At 39.5% G+C, this 25,550-nt stretch overlaps 1 protein-coding gene across 4 annotated transcripts in view; it reads right to left on the minus strand.

Moving 5' to 3' along the window:
* Positions 1-25,550, minus strand: part of TMEM132D (transmembrane protein 132D) — a 251,181-nt gene that overhangs the window by 174,964 nt on the left and 50,667 nt on the right. For 3 of the 4 annotated variants that reach the window (XM_066978891.1, XM_013173401.3, XM_013173404.3), the window contains exon 2: positions 16,140-17,028. The exons of the other annotated variant lie outside the window; for it this stretch is intronic. In XM_066978891.1, coding sequence (XP_066834992.1) covers positions 16,140-17,028 — 889 coding nt within the window. The remainder of the gene's footprint in view (positions 1-16,139; positions 17,029-25,550) is intronic. 4 annotated transcript variants of the gene reach the window in all.

Here is a 25,550-nt window from a genome sequence, read left to right on the forward strand (position 1 = left end):
CCTCCTCTCCAGCTCACCTTGGCCCTCGGAATATCTTCTTTGTAGCGCTGAATCTGGCACTTGCCTAAATACTTGAACACTTCTAAAAGAGGGTTTCTTTGTGCTTCTCTTGCACCTGTGTTAAAGATGGAAATGATGCTGGAGGGGAGAGAGGATTATCACAAGAAGGCATTCTAGTCAAAAGTGGCAAAATCTGTTAGGATATATGAAAGAGGCAAGTACAAGAGCTGCTTTTGCTGGAACTCCGTTACAAGTTTATATTGTTCCTTCCAGAAACTTTGATGTTTATTTCTCTTCATTGTTGCTCCTTTCTCTCTTGGTACGTACCTATAGTTCGCCTTCCTTTCCCCTTCCACTTAAGGCCTATATAAACGTCTCTCTGAACTACAGTGATAATGTTGAAAATTGACATTCCCCTTCTGGGTTTGAATTTGTCCACAAACAATTGCTTCAGTGGGTAGAGACAGACATTCTTCTTTTAGATTTTACAGATTGCTCCAACCTACAGACTGGCACAGCAATTACTGCCTCTGCAAGCGCTAGATCACAGATCACATACACATTTTTTAAAAAAGGTATTTCAACATAGGGTTTTTTCTATTTTACATTGATAGCTCAAATCAACACCTATTAGCATTTCTAGTTGCAGAGAAGAAAAGCTTTAATATGTGAACACTAAAAGTAAAGGAAGCAGAGGCAAACAGTCCTTTTGCTTTAATAAAATAATAAAGCAAGCAAAAAAAAAAAAAGATGATTTAAAATCATTTTCAGTATCTGTTAGCTTGAGTAATGGAGACTTGAAATAATCCCTCAAAAAAAGAAGACAAGCTTTATACACAAACACTTCAAAGTTTAGGTATTAGATCCAAAGATTTGCAGAGGGATCCTTTTGTTGATAAGCCTTTATAAAGCACGTTGCACCAAAATGTGCAGAACAGTTTAGAAACGAATAGGAAGACCGCAATTACAGAAGTCAGAAAATAAAATTTCCCTACATGACTTCGGCACATACATCTTTTCTCCTTGCATCAGATAAATGCACAATCACATAGATGAGTTACAGAGAACCGTTTAGGTAGCTGTATAATATTCTGCTAGTCAGACCCTCTGCTGTATTCCATTGCAATGAAGTCAATGTGCACACACTGGGGATCTCTCCCCAGGACAGCCTCTATGGTACCAAATCCACTGCACTGTCCTCGTTAGCAGCTGGGAGGAATTGGTCCTTTGGTTTTGCAGTTCAAGGGAATGGTTGTGTTTTTTGTTGTTTTGTTTTTACTCAGAGCTTTTTTTTTTTTTCCCAAATAACTAATGCAAATGTAATAATACTTGATTTGGGTGTGGGCTCCAACTGTGTCAACCTCTATCAAAATATGAAAAACAAACACTAAACTGACAATAACTGCTAATGCTATTAAATATATACCCATAAATGTATCACTAATCCTGTGTTTAAGTAACAAATCTTCTGTTATCGATTTGGGCAACAGTACTGCTAGGTATCTGGTCTCAGGGTGTACAGTTTTCAATATTCTAAAGTCATTACTCCCTGTGTTGACAGCAAGTGCTGTTTAGTTTCATTGTTTTAAAATAACTGTTGCATATCTAGATCAGACTATCTACTATAATACACTTCAGATCGATTATTCTGTGCAATAGAATATCTATCATAAACTATTGCTATTAATATTCTCTATGATGAATTTGAATATGTCGGCCAGCATATACACTGATATCATAACAATAGTTCTTTTTCATCCATTCTCATAGGATTTCTGTGCCATGGGTTGAAGGTGTTTATGGGGGAGCCAGAAAACAAGGCATGAGAAACATATTGAAGAGCAGTGGCTTGGGAGAGGCTACCAAAACATAAACAGAACAGAGAGGTGCAAAGCAAGCACGCCGTATGAGATGCAAATACAGAAACCCTTGCTGCTGTCTGAATGGGCACAAGGAGAAAGGAGTGCTCAGGTCAGTGCAGCGCTCCTACAGAGAATGGTGGTTTTGCTGCTCTAGTGATAAGCATAGAAAAGGGTTTCAGAGAATAAGTACAGTGGAAACACCCGACAACAAAAGAGGCAAGAAAGTTGGAGTTGTTTTTTTTTTTTGAATGTAAAAATTGGCTTTTTGATTAAGCAAGGGCTTTGCTGAATATGGAAAATCAGAAACAAACTGTTGACAAGTTGGGGGTTTAGCAGCTTTCAGCTAAAGATACCATTTTCAATTCCCCCAAAAAGGTAGGGTGAGGGAGTCAGGGAGAGGGATCTATATTTTCTACTGAAATTTTTGACAATAGATGAATTTTTGTTGTGCTGTTGAATTTTTTCATCAGATGAAGTCTTCCTACAAGGCCTGGGAACCAATCACATTCTTGGAAGCAAAGGAAAATAAAACAGCTCAATGAACAGGAAAGGCAATTGTCTCAGACGTAACATCTGACAAAGCTGTAAAGCGTAAAGGAATAATAGACAGTAGCAGCAATAAAAGCTGTATAAATAAGCACAGGGAGAAGGGAGAAAAAGATATATAGAGAACTAGTTTGAAAGTAGTTAATGGTAAGAAAAGATGAAGGTATCTTTCCTGGCAGTGGTTGTTGCAGGAAGAGTAGAGTAGGAAGACAGCTTAGTGATGCTGTTTGCCCAATGGCTGGCAACACAGCACTAAGGAAAAGAGAGAAAACTGGTCTGGAAATTGACAGAAGCTGTGGAAACGGGAAAAGGAGGAAGCTGTCACCCAGCGAGCAGAGCAGGCAGGTGGAGAGGAAACATCTCTACTGGAGATCTGTGGGTCCATAAATTGTGCCTACCTCCCTCAGACCATGGGGTACTTCAAAGGCAGAACAACAGCAGTGGAAATGGTGCTTTGGGACTAACACCACTGCACCAAGCTAAAATGCAATATCCAGAATGCTGAAGAAGTTGTTGTTGGCAGAGGGATCTCTGGTCAGCATGTGGGACGCTTGGAGATGTGAACTTCTAATATCCAACATGGCTAATGGGGGAAGCTGGACAGGATATGTTAAACAGGTAATCCTAGTTCCAAATTGTACTCATTTTTGTGTTATTTATGCCACTATTCCTTGTGAAGCAAAGCTGAGGATTCACTTGTGCTGTATTTTAATAATGAGCAAGAAGATTGGTGAATTTTGTAATTTTTATAGACAAATCTTTTGTTTGGAAAGTTGATATCCATGAATAAGTGGAATTTGATAAAGGAACAAGATATTTTATTAAAATATACTAGGAGTATGCATGGGTATTACAAGAATGTGTCAGATCTGTTTCTTTATTAAAGTCATACATTTTAAAATCTAAAAGGGCTCAGAAGTAGCCCTTAGAAGTGGGAAGATAATCTTACATTTCTTCATAATCAAAAATGCACTTTGAGGTTGCCTGAAGCATTTCATGTGTGTTCATTCAACAACTGTGACCCCTAAAAGTGTGAATGCAACAATGTAAGAATTCAAAATATTTCAATAATTTCAAATCAAAGAAGTTTTTTCCGTACACTCGTGAAACATCCTTGTATTCCTCAATGCATTTTACCTTTATTTAAAAAAGTATTTTTGAAAATAGAAAAAATAAATCCTTATTTGGATGGAATTTAATGTTTTCTTAGCATGTTATGGGAAGAAAGAGGAAGTTCACTAACCCAAGATTTTTTTTGTATATTTGGCCACTAAAATTAAGACAAAAAGAGAGCAAGCACTAAAAAGAATATACAAAGAGCTTGCAGGACCCAGCATCCAGTTCCTAAGCTTGTCAGTAATAATGAGGAAAGTACAAAAAAGTGGAAGGGACATGTTCATCACCACAGCCAGACCTGGCAGAGGGACACTTGACAGACAGTTGCTGGGCTGATAACTTGGTAACTTCTTTAACTTTGCCATCTTGTGACATCAGGCCCCAAAAAGAAACTCTGAAAAGGGGTTTTGGATAAGCCTTACTTTAGAAATGAACATCCAAAGCAGACAAGAACTCAGCACCATGAGACTCTGAACTTCCTCAAGGGGCATGCTTCCCTGTCCCAAAGCAGCGGCATGAAGGTGTTTTGCTCGCAAGGAAATGGGAGGCAGATGGGCAGTGACCCACCATGAGGGCTGTCCCTGGCCCCCTCAAAAAAGACTTTGGTGTGAAATGTGTAATCCCCTGGTCCTGACAAAACAATGAGAAGTTCCTACACAGATCAAACAGCATTAGGGAGAGCATGTGCACAGCAGAACACATACTCTGTGTGTTATCACAAAACACAATATTTGATGCTTCTTTATCTGTGTTACCATCCCCTAAAGTCACGCTGCTCCCAGTACGATGCGCTCACCCAAGCCGTTCTTCCTGTTGGCTTTGCTTTATCAGTCAGTTGGGAATTTAAGTACATCACAGTGACATCTCCCACTATTAGGTGAAAGTGTGATGGATGACAGGAGCAGCACCTGCAAACAAGGCGGCTCACACATTGTCAGTGCCAATCACACTTACCATCTGTCTTCCATTTATCTAGCACAGACCTGACAGCCTTCTTTCATATTGTTTCATTTCTTACCACAAAGGAGCATCTAATGTTTTCTCCATTGAGAACTGAGAAGTTCTATGAGAAGAAAATAAAACTCAAAGACTTTCATTCCACAAGTTTAACTTCTATTACCCAAAATCTCCCCTCTCCTAGGAAAAACAAAAGAAAACAAAGAAACCCACAAATATATTGGCCAGTTACGACCAAGTTAAGTTGATTTCTAGTGTTCTTCATCTCCCTAAGTTAATGAGTCATTTCGAAAAAAAAAAAGTAGTTTTCTCTAACTAAACTAAACCTCCTCATGTCTCCATAATGTACTAGGAACAATTCTGAATTCTACAAAATTCTTCTAGTCAATATAATATAAAAAGCTTTACTATGTGCAATGCTATTACTTTTATTTCTTGGAATACTTTGAAGCATTTCTGTTGTCAGTCATTTCAATCCCAAATACTGCAAAATATGCTCCTGATATGTGTGCCAGACTAATTTTTTGTTGTTATCATGGAGGTTAGTTGCACAATGCAGACATCCCTTTCTCTCAGGGAGAGAGAGGGCTTCTTCTGCCCATTGAAGAAGACAGAATCTTTATGAAACGTGGAGACCAGATAAAGCTACCAGGTCTATAACAGTGTGGACAGAACAGCGACTGTGCAGCCCACTCTGATTCCTGGGGGTACATCTACATGCAGCAGCAGCTAAAGGGCCAGCACAGCACAAAGAGACTGCCTAGGGCAGGCAACACGGTTGTCCTGGTATTTGTTAGCAGAACATCAATACTGATTGCGTGGCTTCATGTTTGTTAATGGTCCAACCAACTGTGCTTACTCCTTGCAAAGGTTATGATTTGGTCTTTGTGCTGCTTGTATTGACAGGCAGGTAGTAGCCCTTAGTATATGACTATAGCTTTTAGGTACTACTGCAATGCAATAAAACCCTAATAATAACAGTCAGCTGTAAAGACCATTTATGTGAGTGACAGCCTGCTTGATCTGTGTCTCAGTTTCTTGATACCTGCTTGGTCAACGTGACTTTGATTCTCAGGGCAGAGGATCTTAACTGGAATAGTTTTAACAACGAGAACTATTTTCTTTTTAATATAATCTGCCAGTGCAACAGGAGGTAATAGAGTGCCTGAGAAGGCAGTAGTTCCTAAGTACTTGTCTCCACACTGCTACTGACAATTTTGGGGCCATTAGCAAGTCACTTAGAAATGCAGGATAGCTATTACCCCATCGAGAAGATGGCGAAAATTGTATTTGCTTGACTACTTCATAAACAGGCTATGAAAGTTAAATCATACTTGTAGAGCATGCTGAACACAGCAGAAAAAAAATCAGTCAGTAAAAGCCTTTTACCAGCCAGTAGCACCCGTGTGATTTCACCTTAGCACTACTTTAGAAAGGCAAATCACTGCACAATCTCATATTAGGAAATAACATTTATTATGATGCAACAATAAAGACGTAAGAGTCCGTAATCTCCTCAGGTGACGGAACATAATTCCCACTTACTTCAGTGTGTCACTTGTCTGGTTTATGCCCCAGAATACGGTCTGACTGAAGTGACAGCCCCAGAGACTATCACGAGTGATTCACCTCATTAAAGGCCACCTTTACAAAAAGGGCAAACCAAGCTACAAGGCCTGGAAACCTCAGGTATGTCGTAATCTTGCTGTTTAAAATCTCAAGGTACTCTTAAGTAGTGTCATGCACCGTTACCTTGTCTGAACAGCCAGTCTGTCTCTAATCTACATCTACCTCTACCTACACCTACCTGAACAGTCAGCTCTGCTTCTGATCTGTGTATAAAAAAGGCTCAGACTACTGCATCTTTTATCTTCTTCCCTCTGAATAGTTAGGCTGGTTCTAAGTTTTTGGACTTCCTTAGCACCAGAAGCTGTATTTTAGTCTTTCCTTACATTTCTCAAAAGACATTTTCATCAAACGTTGGTCAGGGATAGAAGCTAGAGGACAGAAGAAAGATCAGATCTTCTCAAGTTAGCTGAAATATGCTTTTTCTATACCTTCTAAAAATCAGAGTTTTATTCAGCCACTAACTTAAGACACATGAATTCTAAAAGTTGCTACAATCACATACAGTCTTTCTGGCCTTCTAAGGTCACACTGCCAATGGAAACTTCCTTTTCCCAGCAGTACCATCTCTTCGTGAACAGGTTACAGGAAAGGCTCCAAAAGAGTGACAAGGCATGGGGAAAAGTGCAACTGGAGAGGCCTCATGCTTGCTAAGGGGCTGTGTGTTTCCATTTCTGTAGCCTTATATATTACCCCTGGACAAGATCATGACCTGGTGATTAGGGGTGTTTTTTAAAACTGAAGAAATAACCATTGGTGGTGATTATTCCTTACCCTGTTCTTTGCAAGATTTGGATGTCTCATTTTTAACTTCACCCATAATAACCTTTCACTACAAAGGGTGAATGAACGTATTAGCTCAAGGTGCCTATTTTGTGCTCTCCTGGTCCCTGGAGTAAAATGCGAACATCCACTCCCACTCTGACAGGAGAGACTCCAGAACAGAGAATAATAATAATAAAAAAAACCTCTGGTGCTGGGCACACAACTTAGACTGGCAAGAATCACAATACAATTTGCCTTCATAAATGAGTAACTGTGATCATCAGAATGATGCTTCAGATGCTGAGCACATAACCACAGGCGGATCAGAACATCCCTACCCATACACATTCTGGACTGGATATGTGGTTGGGGTGGTTCTCTCAAATGCAGCTACCTCTGGCCCTGAAATCCTATTGTGGGCAACACCACATCCTCCTCAGGAATTTGAGATGAGGATACCTCATCCATCTGCCTGGTCCTCCCTTTCACTACAGCATCCTTTTAAAATCTTTTACTGTAATTTTATAATCAAAGTAATACATCCTAAATAGGAAATACCTTACAGAGAAGCTGTTAATAACATGATTTTTAGTTCCCATATAGTGAGATGAATCACAGCAAAACCCAAAGTTTTCTGATGCTCATCCAACAGGTCACAGACAAACTCCAGATCTGCCAGCTCCTTGTAGAGGACACGATCTACTCAACCATATCAATACCAGATTTTAAAGGGAGAATTTGGACAAGAAGAGAAAAATCCATTCTTGGTTTCTCTGCACTGCAACTGCTACTTATCAAAAGATTTGGATAACTCATCTGAATACAGAAATACGACCAAAGAAACAATGGACTCTCCTGAAAGACTAGTGATCTTTCAGCGAGCTCACCTGAAAATACTCAGATGGCATCATTAGTAATTTGGAGATCAACATGGCTCAAAGATAAAAATCTGTACATCGCTGTAAAATTAAAATATATATATTTTTTCATCTGTCTTGGACATAAGGAGGAGAGACAAGGCATTGTGTAAGAAGGTCATTAGAAGTGTGATTTTTGTAGCAAAGAAATACAAGACACTAGCAAATGGCCATTTAACTAATGAACTTTAAAAGATATTGCCCTTCATATTTTAATCTAAAAGACCTTTTGATGTCACACGTAGACTTCTCTCTGAGCGTGGAAATTTCTGCACTAATAAAATTTTGGCTAAACTTTACAAGTACAGAAAAATAAAATCTAATCAGACATTTGGATACACAATCTCCTTACCTTCACTAAACACTAAAATAGCGAATAACAAACAGCAGTGGAGAAACAGAGGGACAGAGAACCCAGGAAAAAATACAGAATATTTATTTATTTATTTTACATCGAGACTGGGCATTGAGACAGCTGAACTTTAGAGACTGCCGCAGAAGAATCAGAAGGATTTTTTGTGGATTCCTCTTCTCAGTTTTAAACTGGCCAAATCAGACCAGGGGAGTAGTTAAAATGTGAAGAGAAAGAATCAGTTGTGTAATGCCATAGAGAAGAGAGGGTTTTACAAATTGTTTAAACATCCCCACCCATGCTTAAGGTTAAGTGACAGAACAAACCAAAGCTATAGAAGAAGGTAGAGAAAGATGCAGATTAGGATTCTTTTCAATCTGTCAGAAGAGGTACAAATTCAGGCTTGGGAATAGCATGAAATAGCCACATAAACTTAAGGCCCATAGAGAAGCCCATTTCATTATACACTTTTATGTGGCTGGTAACCTTCCTGATCATTACTTATTGCCTGATTGTTTCTACTTCTAAAATATGATTTAGCTCAGCACTAGAAGAGCACACAAGCAATTTGATAAAATGTCAGTCTTGTTCAAATTTTCTTGCTGCACAAATTGAGTGCTAATGATCTCAACTCCACTGTCCTCATGTATTTATGCAGCCTTTTTCATGTTTGCTGGATTATTATTGATTGTTAGATAAAATGAAAAATAAGAGAAGTTCACATAACCTAAACTCTAAGGGCTTTTTAAGAAAAAGATCCATATTATCAATGGGCATTGCTTATTCACTACCACAATTTCACATTAGTCACCATATTCCCACAATTATCATCAGAAAGAAGGTATTAAAAATACTATAGACAGACAACAAGCTCTTTATAATAATGGTATGTAGATATTTCTGACCTCCAAGTTTGGCTTACAAATGCAGTAATGTCACATACAAAACCTCAGTTTACCTTTTCTCACAATACCAGAGTTTTAGGAGTTTCTAATACAACCTTCAGTTATTTCATAAAAATAGTGGTATTTTATACTTTCTATTTCTCTCCTCTGGAAATCTGCCCATAGAGTTTGACAGTGAAGCTCAAAACTATATATAGGCTAGGATAGCATGGACCAACTTAACAGTATATAATCAGGACATTTCATGTTGCTAGTGAAGCTAAACTGGATTTACTCTGAAGTTTTCCAATAGCTACTCACTCAGAAGCAGCTACAGAAAATGATTAAGGCCATAAAGCTACGAATGTGAAAGAATACAAACAATAAAGATAGGATTCTCTAACTGGAAACCCAGCCCAAGGTGCACCAAAGTGAGCCAAAGTGTGAGCAGCCCCAAAGAGATCTAGTGCAATGCCTGGCTGAGCGACAGACCGCTCCTAAACTGTCCTCTGCACGGGGATCATAAATACTGGTTAAGTCTGATTGTATGGGGCTTGTAAAGCCTTAAAAGCTCTGCCTTATCATATAGTCTTTTCCAAACCTATGTTACAACCAATTCTTACCCTCCCTGGGGAGCGCAGCCTTAAATGCAAGTCTCCACCGTGAAACCCCGTTACTGGAAGGCACAAGCAGAGGAGCTACAAGGCAGCGCATGCCGTAGACTAACCAAGGGAGGGCCGAGGCTTCTGGGCAGTCAGTGAAGGGCTCGTAATCCCATGCTTCTGCTGCAGTTACATCTGCTAAAATTTATGAACTGGGGAAAAAAAATCCACAGTGGAGTAGGGCTCCACCAGCTGATCAAGGGATACAGCTCTCCCCTCACATGCCAAGCATTCATGGAAAGGACATCCAACAATTGCAACAAAACCACATTGAAGCTTACCATAAAACCAGGCTGCACTTCTCACAAATGGGAGCAGCATCAGATCCTGCCCGCATCCCTCTTTCCACACTGGGATGCCTTCATGCTGCCCTGTCTGACAATGGCACACAATTTTGTGCTGCCAGCTTCTGGCAAAATCCACATCACAATGTGAAAACACATGGAGGCAACAAAAAGGCACAGTTCCACCAGTGTCCTTGTTAAACGCAGTATCTGGGATTCCATTTCAGAATGAAGTAATGAAAAGAATGTTTTCCCACAATTTCCTTGAAAAAAAAAATAAAAGAAAAACGGATTTGGGAAACTAGAGGATATGTAATCGTCTGTTGTTCTCATAACTTTTTACTTCTTTAAGGGTAAGAACTGTATATAATTTATTGCACAGTGTTCACTACTAAGCATAATTATAAATTGAATGGCTGTTAAAAAATAGCTATACTGTTATATGTATATATCTACACCTAACATTATGTACCTTAGAGCAATTCTGTCTCTACCATTTGTTTGTTGATTTATCTCCAGAAATAGGAAAACAAATTCAAAATGTTGAAAGCAGAAAACATCAATACTGTCGACTTTAAAAGAAAAGGAAGGTTATATTTACTAGGCTCAACAATAGCATGCTAAGAAAAAAAAAAAAAAAACACTAAGTCTACACTGTAGACATGAGTTTTCTGAATCTAAGTTTGGAAAAGAACTGTGGCATCCATACATATGTTAATTGCAATTGTCTAACAGAGCACAGTGTTAATAACCAGCAGTAACTTGGGATTGCAGTTTACAGGAATTGTAACTGTATAACACTAGGAGCTTGGAAGCATGAATTACTGAAAGTATTTAAAGAACTGACATGAAATAATACTTGACTTTCATTTTTGGCAGAAAACCTCAGATAAAAATTTCCTTTTAATTTCCATTTAATTTCAGTTTCCAGTACGCCCATCGTGAAACCTGGAGAAAACAGAGGAGAGAGGAGAGAAACTTGGAGAAAAGAGAGGTGGATGAAGACCAGAATATTTCCCACAAGTTTCAGGGATCACTCCACACCTCTCCAAGGGAAGGACAGAGTCTTCAGCCTTCTCTGGTCATCAGCATGTGAAAAGATGATAAAGAAGTTTGTGTGGCAACAGAGTGTATGTCCTGTGCTGGTCAGCGTTAAGGGGCTTTGAGGGTTGCCTTTGATCACGGAGGCAGAGCTGTGGGCTCTAGAGCTGCTCTCTTTGGGCTAGGATGTTCTTTCTACAGCATTCATGCCTCTGCACACAACCAGCCTGCACAGCCGGTTACAAAGAACACAATTAATAATTAATTTGCATTCAAAAGGAAAAAAAAAGTAATAGGATAAAGGCACCGGATGTTCAATCCCTTATTTTATAAAAGCATTTAATACTGCTTCACTAGGAAGCTATAATCACTCATTGTTTGCATACAGCATGCAAACATCATCTTCATATACTTGTTTACAGCATCAATGGCAGAATGGCTACAGAGAGGTGAAGAGACTTGGCCAAGACCAAGAGAAAGAAAGTGTGCAACACAAGCTGAGAAATCAGACTGCTTCTTAAGGCCCAGTGTTCAAGTTCAAGCTCACAACCTGGGACGTACACCAGTGTTCCATATTTATCCATCATTTACATTTTATCTCCTCCTTCCTTTCCTCTGTCACATCTATACAGTCAAGACAAATATTTTTAATTTCTTTAGTTCATTAAAAACCAAAGCCTAGACCTTGGCCCTAATGGTCCATCTCTTTCACAAAATTAAAAACAGTCTATCAGTTTCACATCCACTACTGCACAAAACAGCAGTCTGAGAAAAAAGAGCACAGGTACCTTTTCCTATATATTTTGTATTTAGCAGCTTCTCCAAAGATCCCCCTGGAGATAATTTCCTGTCAGAAAGGAGACAGAGTTTACTCTTAACATAATTGTTTCAAAACAAAGAATTTTCAGGAGAGATGAATAAATTTTGACTTGTGGTTGTTTTGCATGACTGTTTCTTCTTTTTTGACCTGTACATCCTATATTTTCCATCTGTTCAAGTCATGATTTCCAGTCCACTGGAGCAAAAGCAATGGTAAAAGCATTTTGCCAGCAGCCCTTGGCCTCACTTTATGAATACAGTTGCCAAGTCTTGCTGCCACTCAAGATAGGACTTCTAAATATAAGGGACAGTTTCAAAATAAAGATTAATACGATTTTCTCATAAAAGTTATATTGAAGGGGAAAGAATTCGTGTTTTCCTTTCCTTTATCAGACACAGATATTACTTTCTCTATGACCTTTGAAGCAGCCTGACCACATATAGGGTGCTTTAATGTGCAACCCTGAATTCTCCCCAACTAGTTTATATTTTTCAAATTGAAAAAAATAGAAAAAATATGCCTGTCATGTAATAACTGGCCATCAATTGGTGAAAATCCATACACTGTAAGGTAAGAACGGACCATTTGGATAACAGAGTGATCTGTGTAACAGCTGAGGCCAAAGACTGCTCTTCCTCTCCCCGACCTGCATTTCTCTCCTTAGACACACCATTTCCTTCCAAACGCTCACAGCAGACAAGGCCTGTTATCCTTCCCTATGGATTTTGATCAGTCATTTCACTGAGTATTTACACTAGTGGGTCATTTCTTCTCCTTTTCACTCCATCTCAACTGACAGAAAGGACCTTCTACATGTCTGTTCATGCCCTCATATTTACATGTTCTAACAAGAATTGCATTTCCTTCCATCTACCCTGACCCTATGTCTGTACCCCTACAAGGCACTAGAATTTACAGTTTTTAGGAATTTAAAATTCAGCCAGGTCATAGAATAGGGCTCTGGTGGCTTTTACACAATGCCAGCTTGACAATCCGTTCTGAAATCAGAACAGGCAGCGCATAACAAATGTTCTCTTTGGTTTAGTTCACTATGCCACAAGGGAACCTACATAGGACAATGCTTATTGTAAACTGGCATATAAGGCCCTATTTTAGGACTGGAAATCTTAATTCAATCGAAGGCCAGTATTCAGAGAAATTAAAGTCACCACAGTAAACATGCTCTTCACACCTTATCAGCAGTGGCTTCAGTGCTTTTTAGCTGATGTGGATCTCGACAGAAGCCATGTAGGAGAGCTGCATGCACACGCATGAATGTGTAGTCCCATGCTTGAGCCATTGCACACAGAACAAAATGTAATTTTAACATTATTGTACAAAGCACAAACAGTGCAGGTTACTCTTTATCAGGCTAACATTGACAAAGAACGTATAGCTGTTCTGAGCGGTCTTATCTCACTATTATCTTAAGGCTTTCAGCAGTGATCCCTTTTCCAAGGGCAGCCTGAGCCAACACAAACCTTCAGCAACATTTTGGGGCTGGCCAACACAGTCCCCCCCAAGGGCTGCGGGCAGGCACACAGTTGCACCAGGACTGTAAGGCGCTCAAGTCTCGGTGAAGAAACTTCTATTTGGAAACTCTTGCTTGTTGTGATTGCCACTCCTAAGCTGTACAACCAGCACTGGTCTGCTGCTGTGCAGTGCTGCCAACCTCAGCCCCACCTTTGCTGCTTGCTGCTGGACTGCTTCAGTATCTAACTACTCTGAGAGACATTTCCTCCTAAACAGAGAGCCCCGAAAGGAGCTTTAACTCCTTGTCCAACTGGGATTATAACAGCTCCCAACACAGAAAAGAATTTTACCCAAAGCATTTAATCAAGCTCAATTTTTGTTCTTACCTAGTGGCTGCTTTTACAGCAGAAGATACATATAGCTCAGCAACCATGCAAAACTGAATAAACTTTGTATAGTTCATGGAGGGATGACTGCAGAACATAGATACTACAATTTTGACAAAAAAAATAGACATGCCATAGCACGATCAAAGAGATAGAAGTAATGGTGGTTTAGCAGCATGGTAGAAAAGATAATATTGTAACTACTCTGATACTATAGCTGATTATAGTCTGGGTGAAATCCAGTTACTGTTAGAAAAAGCAGGTCAAGAAAAATCAAAACTCAGGAAACTGGTATGAGTAACAGCAAATCGTTGTAAAAGTTTGTTTTTAAAAGGTAATACAAACTGATTTTTTGAAGAAAATGCCACAGCTTTCATTTTTAACTGTTATTTGCTATCTATTAATAGCTTTTTTTTTTTGGTTTATGGGAACTTAGATTTTAAGATAAAAAGGCAAAAATCAAATGCATTGCTTCCTTTTTTGTTCAGAAAATTAATGTTAGAAGCATTCATTTAGAAGTTTAGGTGTTCAGTTTTCATTCCAATTTAAGCAAAACAAGACATTTGAAAGTTTTTATAAACCTACATTTACTATAATTATCATAGTTACAAGCTAGCTCTACTTTTAACTGATCACAGATCATGGAAGTACAGATGCTTTGAAGTCAGATTTCTAAGATGTTGCATTCACAGTGTATAAGCCACTGGAGTTGTGTTTTTGTTTTTTTTAACCTTATTTCTCTTAGAAAAGTTTTTCTTTTATATATAAACAAATTTTCACATGTTATAGCAGTCTCCGTGTGTGTGAAGTTATGTAACTTCAATGCCATTAGTATACAGAAAGCTAGAAGAATGCCCCTGAATGTTTGCTGACTGAGGAATTCAGATTGTCTGTCATGAAAGCAGTCACTCAAAAGCAACCTGTCGTTGGCAGATGGACTCAGAACATACAAGCTTGATGTGGTAAGGAGAGTGGTTATCCTACTGGTATTTGTCCTCTGCCACATGAAGAGGAAATAACTGTCCTCAAGTCAGCAGCCAAGTGGTTATTCAGCCATATATCACACGCTTGTAAAGGAAAAATGACCTGATTTTATGGCACACCACTTCCTCTGCAAATCCCACACAAACCACCCTGAAAAAAAAATAATCTTAAAAACGAACAGTTTGGGCCCTTCCTGCTTAGGTCAGCAGAGTCAGAGGGGACAATCCTGCATGAGGTATATATGCAAGCCCAACAAAGTTGCATTTACAGCTTTGTGCTATTTTAATAATTGAGGCCTGAAACACCTACGTGATGTTAGCCAGAGATTTTTGGAGTTTGAGATATATAAACACCAGAGAAAGGAGTATTTTGTCTCAAGTCAGAGTAGAAGTGAACTTTTTAGGTGAAGGCACCCAGCACGTCCCCTGTCCTCTGACATATGACAAAGGGAGCAGCAAACCTCCTGCACTCATGAAGCCCCTTAGGAGGGGCACTCTGTGAGCCTTCCTGAGCTTTGGCATCAGTGCTCATCCCCAGGACAAACACCCAGGACAAGGCAGTCAATCTCAGAAGCCATGGTACAGTGTTTACCTCCAGTGCTAAAAGAGCTGACGTGACTCGTTGGTAGGGGGTAAGCCAAAGACAGCAGCTCTGCACACACCACTCCCCCATGGCACTGTCAGACCCACAACCCTAGTTGTAGAGCTGGCACACAGAGTGGCAAACCTGGAAGGAGAGGACAACCGGACAGCCTTGCTCACATGCGATGCACATCTACTCCCAGTTTGCCCCAGCATATAGCCTGATAGTCTTTGCTGTTCATTCTTGGGTTGGTGGTTAGAAGGAGCTTCCTACTAATATCCCAAATGACTGAAATGCAACCAAGTAAATCAGTGTGGCACTTGAAGTTCTATTACACCAAAAAAGCTGCCACCACCACCCTGCCCTTATTGACACTTCATGTGAATAATGGCATGTTTGAGTTTCAACATGTAAAACAGGCTTACAACAAGCTGGGGAGAAGTTTAAGCGTATAAATCCTACTTAGATGCCTAATTTTTGCTCGCATTCTATAAATACCTTTGTGGATTTGAGCTTTACTAATCTTAACATGAGTTCAGTGAGAGATTAGGAGCACCACAAACTCTAGCTGAGGAGACTCTAAATGTTATCTCTTATTAGCCCACATATGGGTCCCTGGTCTATTTTTTATTATTGTAACTAGCACTCAAAAGCTTTTTTTTTTTTTTTAAATTGTCCTTTCTTACTCAAAGAGATCACATCTCAGCAATTCATACAATATTAGACCAAACGATACAAGAAAAATCAAGTCAACTAACTGGAATTCAGTTTCTGCAGAGCAGTAATTGAGGGATTTTGGGCAAATTATACATGAGAAATCGACTTCCCACACCAAGAGTAGAAAAAAATAAGGTACTAAAGAAGAAAAAAAAACAGCCTTACCTCAGTGTGAATTGATCTTCTGTTGAATTTTTAGCAATAAATACAAGGAAAGTCAAAATGTCACCTTGCTTGACAGTCTTTGGTGCATACCGGATGGCAATATTATTATCCAATCTAATTTCATTTAAGGAAGGGCCAGCATGTGTCTGGTAAAGGAAAACACTTCCAATCCTCTGCAAGGGAGGTCCTGACTCATCAATGTCATTGCGCCCCGGTCGGATCCCATTACTTTTCCTAACATCCTCCTTGGTGCATTCTCCTTTCTCATCTCCTGGTTGTATGGCATAGTAAAGCTCCACAGGGCTCCCTTGAGAATGATCCATTGGTTTCTTACGGCCGGCAACAACTGTGGGGGGGTTAAACCAGCTTGCCAGGAGTTCCAGCTCTGCCACACACAACCCCAGGTCCCCTTGCAGCCTGCAGCTGCCTCTGACCTCCCGCGTCTCTCGAAAGGCAAACACCCGCAGGCAGGGCAGCCGCTCCGTGGTGCTGTAGTCATCCCAGTCCCTGCCCACGATGTAGAACAGGACCTGGACTTTGGGCTTGCTAGGGTAAATTTTGTTACTCATTATGAAGGCCTTAAGTTTCCAATTAAATGAGAACTTGTTAGTAGATCCAAATGGATTCGAAGACAGCATTAAGTCCTGGGGCACAACTTGTTCGATGGAAAAAGGTCCATAACTGGCATTTAACACCGGTGGCCTCTTGGATTTGTAGATGAGAAAGGATTCCACTCGGGACTGCAAGCTAGAGTTCCTCATAATATCCTGGTTGGCTTCCTTCAGAAAGAAGGAAACATCTGCGTTGTGGATACGATAGGTCACAGGCAAGTAAGTTGGCAGTAAGGAAAACCTCTGTATGCTTTCCAGGATCCCTCGACTCTCAGTCACTGTTGAAAGGAAAGCAGAGTTTAAAAGATCAAATCTTCAAATCATACTGTGATATAACCTTCCTGACTTTAATGGGGGATTGACAGTGCTGTAGGTGATATCAGTGGCCATAAGAAGCGTAATCAATCCATGCGGAAGTAGCCTAAGCAGATGATGATTTATCTAGTTAGTTTGGAAAAAAACACGCTATTTTATGTTCTCCATAGCAGACAGATAAAAAGAGTAGCTTGTATAGGTTTACCCGTGCCAAATGCCACAACTCTACTTGCAATATACATTTATTATTTGAGAGCAAAATTACTCCATCAGCATCTGCAACATAACATCACTGCACAGGCACATTCAAAAAGAAATTTGATCATTAAAGCAAACTGCTCCTGTACAGGAAAGCAGTGCCACGATTTTACATCAAATGTTGCATATGGACCACTTAGACCTCACTTCAGCATCCTCTGCAGCACTGTCAAGCAATACATGGACTTTAAGTGACTTCCTGCATGGGGCTGAAATCACTTTGAGAATAATTAGCACAATAACCAATACATAAGTGCTCCTTTACAACACTCTGGTACTACAGGACTTCAAATGGAGCTTTATTTGCATCCTATTTATGGTCCTTCTATTTCACTTCATTTATGAAGAAAGGTTTCTTTTCCTGTAAGTAACTATTAGGACTCGCACCACTGTTGTTGCCTAACCCTGCATTGTTCCTTAATACAACTGCATTTTCTGCAGGTTATACATCACTGCACATTGAAAGAACATTTTCAATGACACTGAGCCTCTCTTATTGCGAGGTATCTATTAACTGTGCCATCGAGCAATTACCTGAGGCAGGCTATCATATTAAAGAATAAGCTCTCCATCCTTTCTAGGAACTGTCAGTCCCAAAGAGCAAAGACATACACTATTAAAAAAATACAGATGTAGATATGATATGACCTTTCCTGTTTGAACATCTGACCTTCATGCTTATGTCTTTACACCCTAATTGAGCTATAAATCGCATTATTTTTTCCACAGCAAACTCAAATCTGTAACCTTATTCAGAAGAGTGAGAAAGGGTTACCACAGATGGCATTCAAGGGCAACCCAATTTCCCAAGCTCTATTCCACAAATACTTTGTTAGCCCTTATTTTTTGTTTGGTATCTGACCTAAATATTTATCACCTTGTCAAGAAATGCCATGACCTAAACTGATGATGGTTACCCCTAACCACCAATCTACCATTTATGTACAGCAATTTGCTGCAAAAAAGGCTCAGACAGGATTGAAGACTCTTCTTACCTTCAGATCCTTTGAGAAACTATTGTTAGTTCCTAAAGACTCTGATTTCAGAGTATAAGCATTCACCAAAACCAACCTGGAACGCTCCTCTCCCAGCACCGGTCACCCGATCTACCCGTGGGCAGTGTAACCCAAAATGGGAATTTGCCTTGGCAGGAGATGAGGGGAGAGGAAGCCACACTGTTGCTTCCCATACCCAGCACGCCAATCCAGGCACCTCCACAAAAATGACTTTGTGCAGGAGATCTCACCCTGCAGCCACCTGTAGCTCAGACATGTCAAATAACCTGGTGCTGCAGTTCTGTGCCCGACAGGTAAGGATGTTACAGTTTATTTCCCTTCACCCTTTGTCTGCGTAAACTGCAAGTGCAGCAGACAGACTTACCTCGCTATAAACATAGAAGTATCACCTGCAGTAACAGGGCTGTGATCTCAGTTAAGGTCTCCAGACACTACCACAAGACAAAACATCTGACTGGAAAGCCTGAGCAAGGAACTTTCTATCTGGAAAAGCAAAACCAGCCAGCTATTAAACCAAACCAAAACACACAACTAGATAAAAGTGGGCATCGTTCTGCTGCAAGGTGGAAGGCACAAATCTCGGAGTGAAAGAGGCCAGGAAGAATGGGTTGCAGAGAAAACTTTCACAATTTATAAATCTCTCTCTCCATCTTGGAAAGCCATAATTACTTTCTGTTTTCCTTTGCAATAAGCAATTGAAATAAACTCTTAATTTTAAAAGTTTAATTGGTGTCATCTCTTAAACATCACATTTTTATTAAAGATAAATTTCATCTCAAGGAAGAGGACAATGACCCCAGCACAACACCACCAATAAAAGGCTGAAGTCCTGTGTTCCCTAGAGGTAGAATATTCTGCTGAAGAGCAGGAATATTAGATGTTGTTTTAGACAAAATCAAACCCAAGGCTTTTCTGCTTGTAAGGAAGAGTAAGCTACAGAGATTCTTTGGATGCAAAATGCCCTTTACCCCATCCTTGGTCTTTGTAGCATTTGGCTTCCACTTTCTCTCTCTCCGCCTATTCAGCGAGGGCAGATAGAGTTTTAAGAGACCCTGGTCTAGATAGTCCCCCAATAAAAAGATTTCTAACGACTCTAAATGGCTTTGCTAGTACTTGGAATTGTAGGGACACATCTCTCCTACCCAGCCCCAAGGCAAAATCTGTTCTGCTGTCATACTCCTCAGATTGCCTAGTCCATAACATCATTCCTCCATCTAATGTCCCATTTATATAGTCCATGCTCATTTTGCCCTCCTCCCAACTGCTTGGCAAAGCACCATTAAACACAGCGAGGCATCAAGGAAGCAACTTAGAAAGAGGAAAAAAGCTCTGGGTATTCAATTTTTTATTCCCCTTATTTTGATTGCAGCTCCCTCCCTTGCATTCCACAGGGAGAAGTACATTATTTTTATATTAAAACTAACAGAGTGTTTTTGCCTCATAATTTTTTAATCATTTATTTTAATGCTTAATTATCTAAGGGATTAAAAATCTTCAGTCTGTATTCCCCATCCCCACAGGAAAATGTTCCTCAGAGTTTGTAAATCAATGACTTTTCAGAATAGGACAGAGGAATAGGAATTAAAACAAGCAAACTAGCAAAAAGCACAGAGGGTGAACTGTCTATTAACAAAAGGAAACAGTATCACTAGTTAGAGCAAGGTCCACTGGCTTGTAAACTCTTGGGCAACGGCAAACTGGTCTGCTCATGGCTGCACTTCTCCCCACCAGCAAGCTGTCACTGTGCACTGAATATGAATTGGTTTATGCTGGAAGCTGACAGCAGCTTTCCAAACAAGGCCAAAGGCCAAAAATTCAAACAGTTTTACACTATCTGTGGAGAGTTATAATCAACACAAACAACAACAAAAAATCTCAAAAACTACACTGAGCTCTGCAGTACCATCTGGATTTTGACTGTGAAAATTTAATGATTCTGAAGGATAGGAAATTAAAAACAAAAGCTACTAGGGTCCTTAACCACAACCATGACAGTTTTTGCACAACTTACATGTTTGATAAAAAGGAAAATATGCAGATTTCAATTTTGTATATTATTGGGTGAGACCCGGCATAAAAGTGGAATTTCAAAATTTTCAGTCACACCATCTACCCTAAATATTACATCAGCTCTATAACAATCACAATTCCATTGGAATAACCCATCTGAATAAATAAGACAAAAACCACACAGTGAATTTCTCAGTTTAAATATGTCAAACAAAATAAACAATGGGTAACTGGACTGCTGTTAAGGAAACATCAAGACCAAAGTATATAGTTAAATTTAGAGAACTGCAACTCTTCTTTACTGTACCACTGTACCTTGACTTGTTTATATGGGAAATTGGGCAACAGGATAGTCACGTGTGGGAGCACAGCACATTAAATAGCCTTACTAGTTCTCTGTATAGCACAAAGTAGGTTGTATTCTATGGCAAAAGAAAAATCAGCAGTACCAAATTAGAACAAACTCGGAGGAGTTCAACCCATCCATGTTCCTAACATCCCTATGCAATGCACACAACTTTCAACTGGTCAGTTATGGCAAGCTTTAAGATCAGTTTATCTTATGCTAAGACATTGCAAAGTTCTTCCAGGGGACCACAGCAGGCGATGCTCCATCTTGAGGGACTGCTGTGACTGCTGTTCAGCACTACTGAATGTTGAAGGATTGGCCCTCCACTGGAGTAAACTATTTCTCTGCAAGGTCTGCTGAAGAGGATCTGCTGCAACTGCGGACTGGTGTTGCATTCTGGTTTCAGGAGATGATCCACAACAGTTTGAAACAAGCCAGTGCAATCTAATTTTGATGCTGCAGTTATGCCAGTAGCTATTATTTCTCAATCCCTTAAAAACTACGTCTGTATTTGATCTCTCATGCTGTGAATGGTTTGTTGAGGATTTCAATCAGTGGCCACCTGGGATGAGATGCTCTAGGAGGGTGGTTTTCTTTCCTCTCTTTAGTAAATATTCCCCTGACTGACACTGTTGAAAAAATAGTTGTCATTGATAGAACGAGCAAATTCTCTGCAGGTCAGTGAATTTGAAAAAATCTAAGAAAAAAGCAGCATATTCAGTCTCCTCCCGCACTGCCAAAACTTGCGCATATAATATATCCCTGAACCTGACACTGTAAACATGCTGCATCTACCTTCCAAAAGTTCAGACTGCTTCCTTGATTAGGCTATTAATTTTGTACTGCAGTCTGGCTAAAAATCTTAAATCTTTATTTCTTTAATATCATGTAACAGCAGCTTTCAGTCAATGACAAAAACACTATTCATAGCTCAGTTTTACTGCAACGTTATTGACCATGGCTTCAGAAAATTGAAGAAATCTGACAGACCACTAACTTCATTCTATATTACCAGATCCTTGGGACTTTATTGCCCTAACACTTACTTTATTTTTAAACTGTTCAATCCATGACCATCCAGCATTCATGAAAAATAAATCACTCTTCCAAACAATTATATACTGCTACTATTTCCAAAAAAAAAAAAAAAAGATTTTTTCTTATAGATTGAAGGGAACAACTTCTTAGGAAAATTGCCTTAACAGCTGCAAGCTCAGACTGGTAACACAATATATGATATCTGCTGCTGTATCTCCAGGATTGAGTTATGTGGTTCTTTTCAGCATGGCCAGAAACATTACCTTTTAGTTAGTTTTGGACATTGAATCTTCTGAATGTCTTTCCTTTTCTAGGATTGTTATATATTGGAACATTTTCTTAGGAAAAAAAAACCTAATAGTTTGATCTATTTGAAGACCTGAAAATTAATGTCACAAGGATGTCTGCTCTGATATACCTTCATGCTCAGTTTTGGAAACTTAAGACATTTCATTCTTAACCCAGTTAAGCAACCAAATCCACTGATGCTCAAACAAGGCAGTTTAAAGCTAAGCTATATACATTGTGAATATCACCCACAGGTATATCTCAGTCAGTCCTTAGCAAAGGGATCATCTACTCCACCTGTACATGTCATTACTATGGACAAAGTCAATCAAAACTGTTACAGAAATGATCCTGCTCAGATATTTCTATCTTACAGGATTTCCTGTTTGCTTGTCATGTTCTTTCCTTTGGTTCAAACATCCTTCTGTGCAGCCCTGACACATGAATAGACAAAAACAGAGCTTTACAAGGAGGACTTACTGCCTTACCTCTTCTGCCACTCTTGTGGCAGCTTAAATTTGCTTGGAACAATTAGCACTGCATTTTCAAGCTTTTGATTAAGCGTTATGCTTTATTGAGAACAGCTTTACAACAGTGATAAACTGATGGGAGGTTTTGATCTCAGACAGAAAGAAAGGCAATACAGCCTTTGTGGCAGTTCCTTGTTTTTCTTGTTTAAAAGGAATGAAGATGTTCATTGCAGTGGTGCTCAAAGGCCAACAGGAGTCCAGAGGGAGGGAGAGAGCACTGTAGGTACAGACCAGCTCAGTGCAATAGGCTGTAAAGAGCATTGATAGCTCAGATACATTGGAGGGCAGCAAATGAAACCCACAGGGAGAAGTGCACTATCCTACACTATCAAAAGCCTGCAACCCCCCCCCAGGATCTTACTGCAGATGCTTTCCTTTGAAACCATTTTCACACAGCCACACGCCTAACTCTATGCAGTAATACAGAGTCAAAAAAGTATTTTAATATCCTGGCACCATAAAACATGCAAATCTATCCCACAGATATCCACTCTGAAAATTCCATCCAGGAGTTATTCTCTGACAAGAAATTAAACCAAAGCCAGCAAGATAAATTTACTGTTAGGTTGTACTACATTGTATGCACAGATACATCCAAAGAAGGAACAGTATTTACCTTGAAGAATCTACAGTTCAAGTTAAGGGACAAGGTTTTAGGAACTGGAAATTGATGCCAGAATAGCGATGGGATATACCAATAACCACAAAGCCAGTGCGTGTTCATAGCTAAAAGCCAGTCATTAATCACCAATTCCTCTCTATATTCAGTACGCAGTAAGAATGTTTCAAAAAGCTTTTCAGCAAGTTTTTGACAATCTGAAAATGTGGGTGGTTAAGGACTAAATCAGCCAGATTTTCCTGTAGTCTTCAACGAGTTCATCGTATCAGCCAAAAAAGAAAACACTCTTGTTCAACATCTCTGCCATGAAAAAAGATAGAAAAGCTGACATCTCTGGCACAGAAACAGTGTGATGGTGAGCTCCTGCCTGCACTTCACAGGAACAATTCAACAGGTGAGTTTTCCTATCCTGAACATGACCTATTACAACTGTTTCCTGTTGAAGAAATTATTGCGTGTAAAAACTGCTAAGTGATCACATTATTCTTTACACAACTGCGTAAAACAAGTCTGAAAGAATGACTGATCCGTGATTATTGCTATTCCCACCAAAGCACTGATTTCCCATCACTCTTTGCCTCCTTGCACGGAAGAGAAGTACTGGTGTCTATCTCCCATACCAGTACAGAAATAAAAGCACGCAGCCTATCTGGCAGCAAGAACCCTAACCTTCACTCCTAGTGCTGTCACAGCATTAGAGAACACTTTCCAGAAAAAAAAGCTCATGCTTTCAGTAATAAACGCCATCAACCTAAAGGGCAAATACCACCAGAACAGCAACAAGGCTAAATCGGTGTGTCACAAATAGGAAAACAAAAATAGAACCTTGGAACCCATGAGTCACACATTTATTTGTAGCAAATTAAAAAGAAGAATGGCTTCAAAGCCAGAAGTCACTCATTTTAAGTCCTTTCCTTATTAGCATTTCAGACTCCTCTGCCTGCTTCACTTTATAAGATTCCCCGTAACAGTTTCATCCTTGGAAAATTATCATTCTTTTTTAAGAACTATGACTTTCCCAACCTGCCAACATCCACTCCTTTCCCTAAGTTGTTACAACTTGTCCCAGCTCTGCATGTCTTTGTGGAGCTTGTTACAAAGCAAGGGACAGATTATTTGAAAATCAAGGCCACAGAATATATAGAACAGCTGTTTTGTAAAAAGAGAACTCCACATTTCTTCTAACAGAAGTTTAAAGCTAGAATATCATTAGAGAGTGTAATGTACATTAATGACAGTAACAAGGCAAATGCTTAATAAAGTAAATTGAACTTCATACAAATGCAGACAAATCAATTGTACCATCATTTCTAAGAGGAAGACATGTTTGCAGACTAAATTTCATGAAAACTACCAAGAACTGCTAATGCAGTCAGAAAAAGAATTTCCAAGTGTTGAATCCTGCAAGGAAAGAAGCATTCTGACACAGAGTGCTTACACTTCGTGAGAATATTGCTGTGCTGAAAGATAAGTCGGCAAATGGATTGCTGAAACATGGGCAGGAATCCTTTGTGAGAAGAAACATTACAGTCTGCCCATCAAACCACATCTTAACCACTTTTGCTTCTGTATTATCAGTCTTGCTAGATTGCTCCTCTTGAGCTATCCTGTAGTCCATCTTGTATTTAATTATTTGACCCACCTGGGAAAGGAAGAAAAGCTCCTAACGACATATAGTACGAAATTCACCCCAGCAGAGTCTCTAAATACAATGCTGAATCAGGGACCATGAAAAATATCTACAGAGCAATCCTAAATAAAGAAATCTGCTCAGTTTTTGGTGGTATATCATTTGGCTGACCTCAAAGAATAGGATTCTTTGAGGGCATCCAGAACTTTGGCTTGAGCTTCTGATTTTTATCCAAGGGGAATAGTGAAGCTGGATGACTGGCTTTATACATACCATTCACTGCGTCCAAGGGCAAATGTACGCTGTAAAGTGTGTATTTGGAACATTCAACTGCTGTGACCATGATAGTGTTATTTATATTGTCAATGGAATATTACTTGAACACAATGACTGATATTATATGGTCTCTCCACACAATCTTTTCCATGCATCAAGTTTGATTTTACAGAAAAATTTAGAAGTTAGAAAAAAAATCAGAAAATGATCTTTTAGAAAGGGAGCTCTTGCTCCAACAGACAAAGCAATTTGACATCACAGAAACAATCCCCAGCATGAATATGAGCCACTATCTGATGCTTCAAAAGCAGGGCAATAAACCAACACCTAAGTGAATCTATCAATTCCACAAGCCTGCCTGTCAGGAACTCCTTGTGGACTACCATAAATGATGAGCCTGAAAGTTGAATCATCACATCAAAGGATTTCCATGCCTCCATGTCTGGAGTGAAAGCAGGCATCTGATCTTGG

This window comes from Anser cygnoides, chromosome 17, assembly GCF_040182565.1.
Source record: "Anser cygnoides isolate HZ-2024a breed goose chromosome 17, Taihu_goose_T2T_genome, whole genome shotgun sequence".
Taxonomy (NCBI): Eukaryota; Metazoa; Chordata; class Aves; order Anseriformes; family Anatidae; genus Anser; species Anser cygnoides.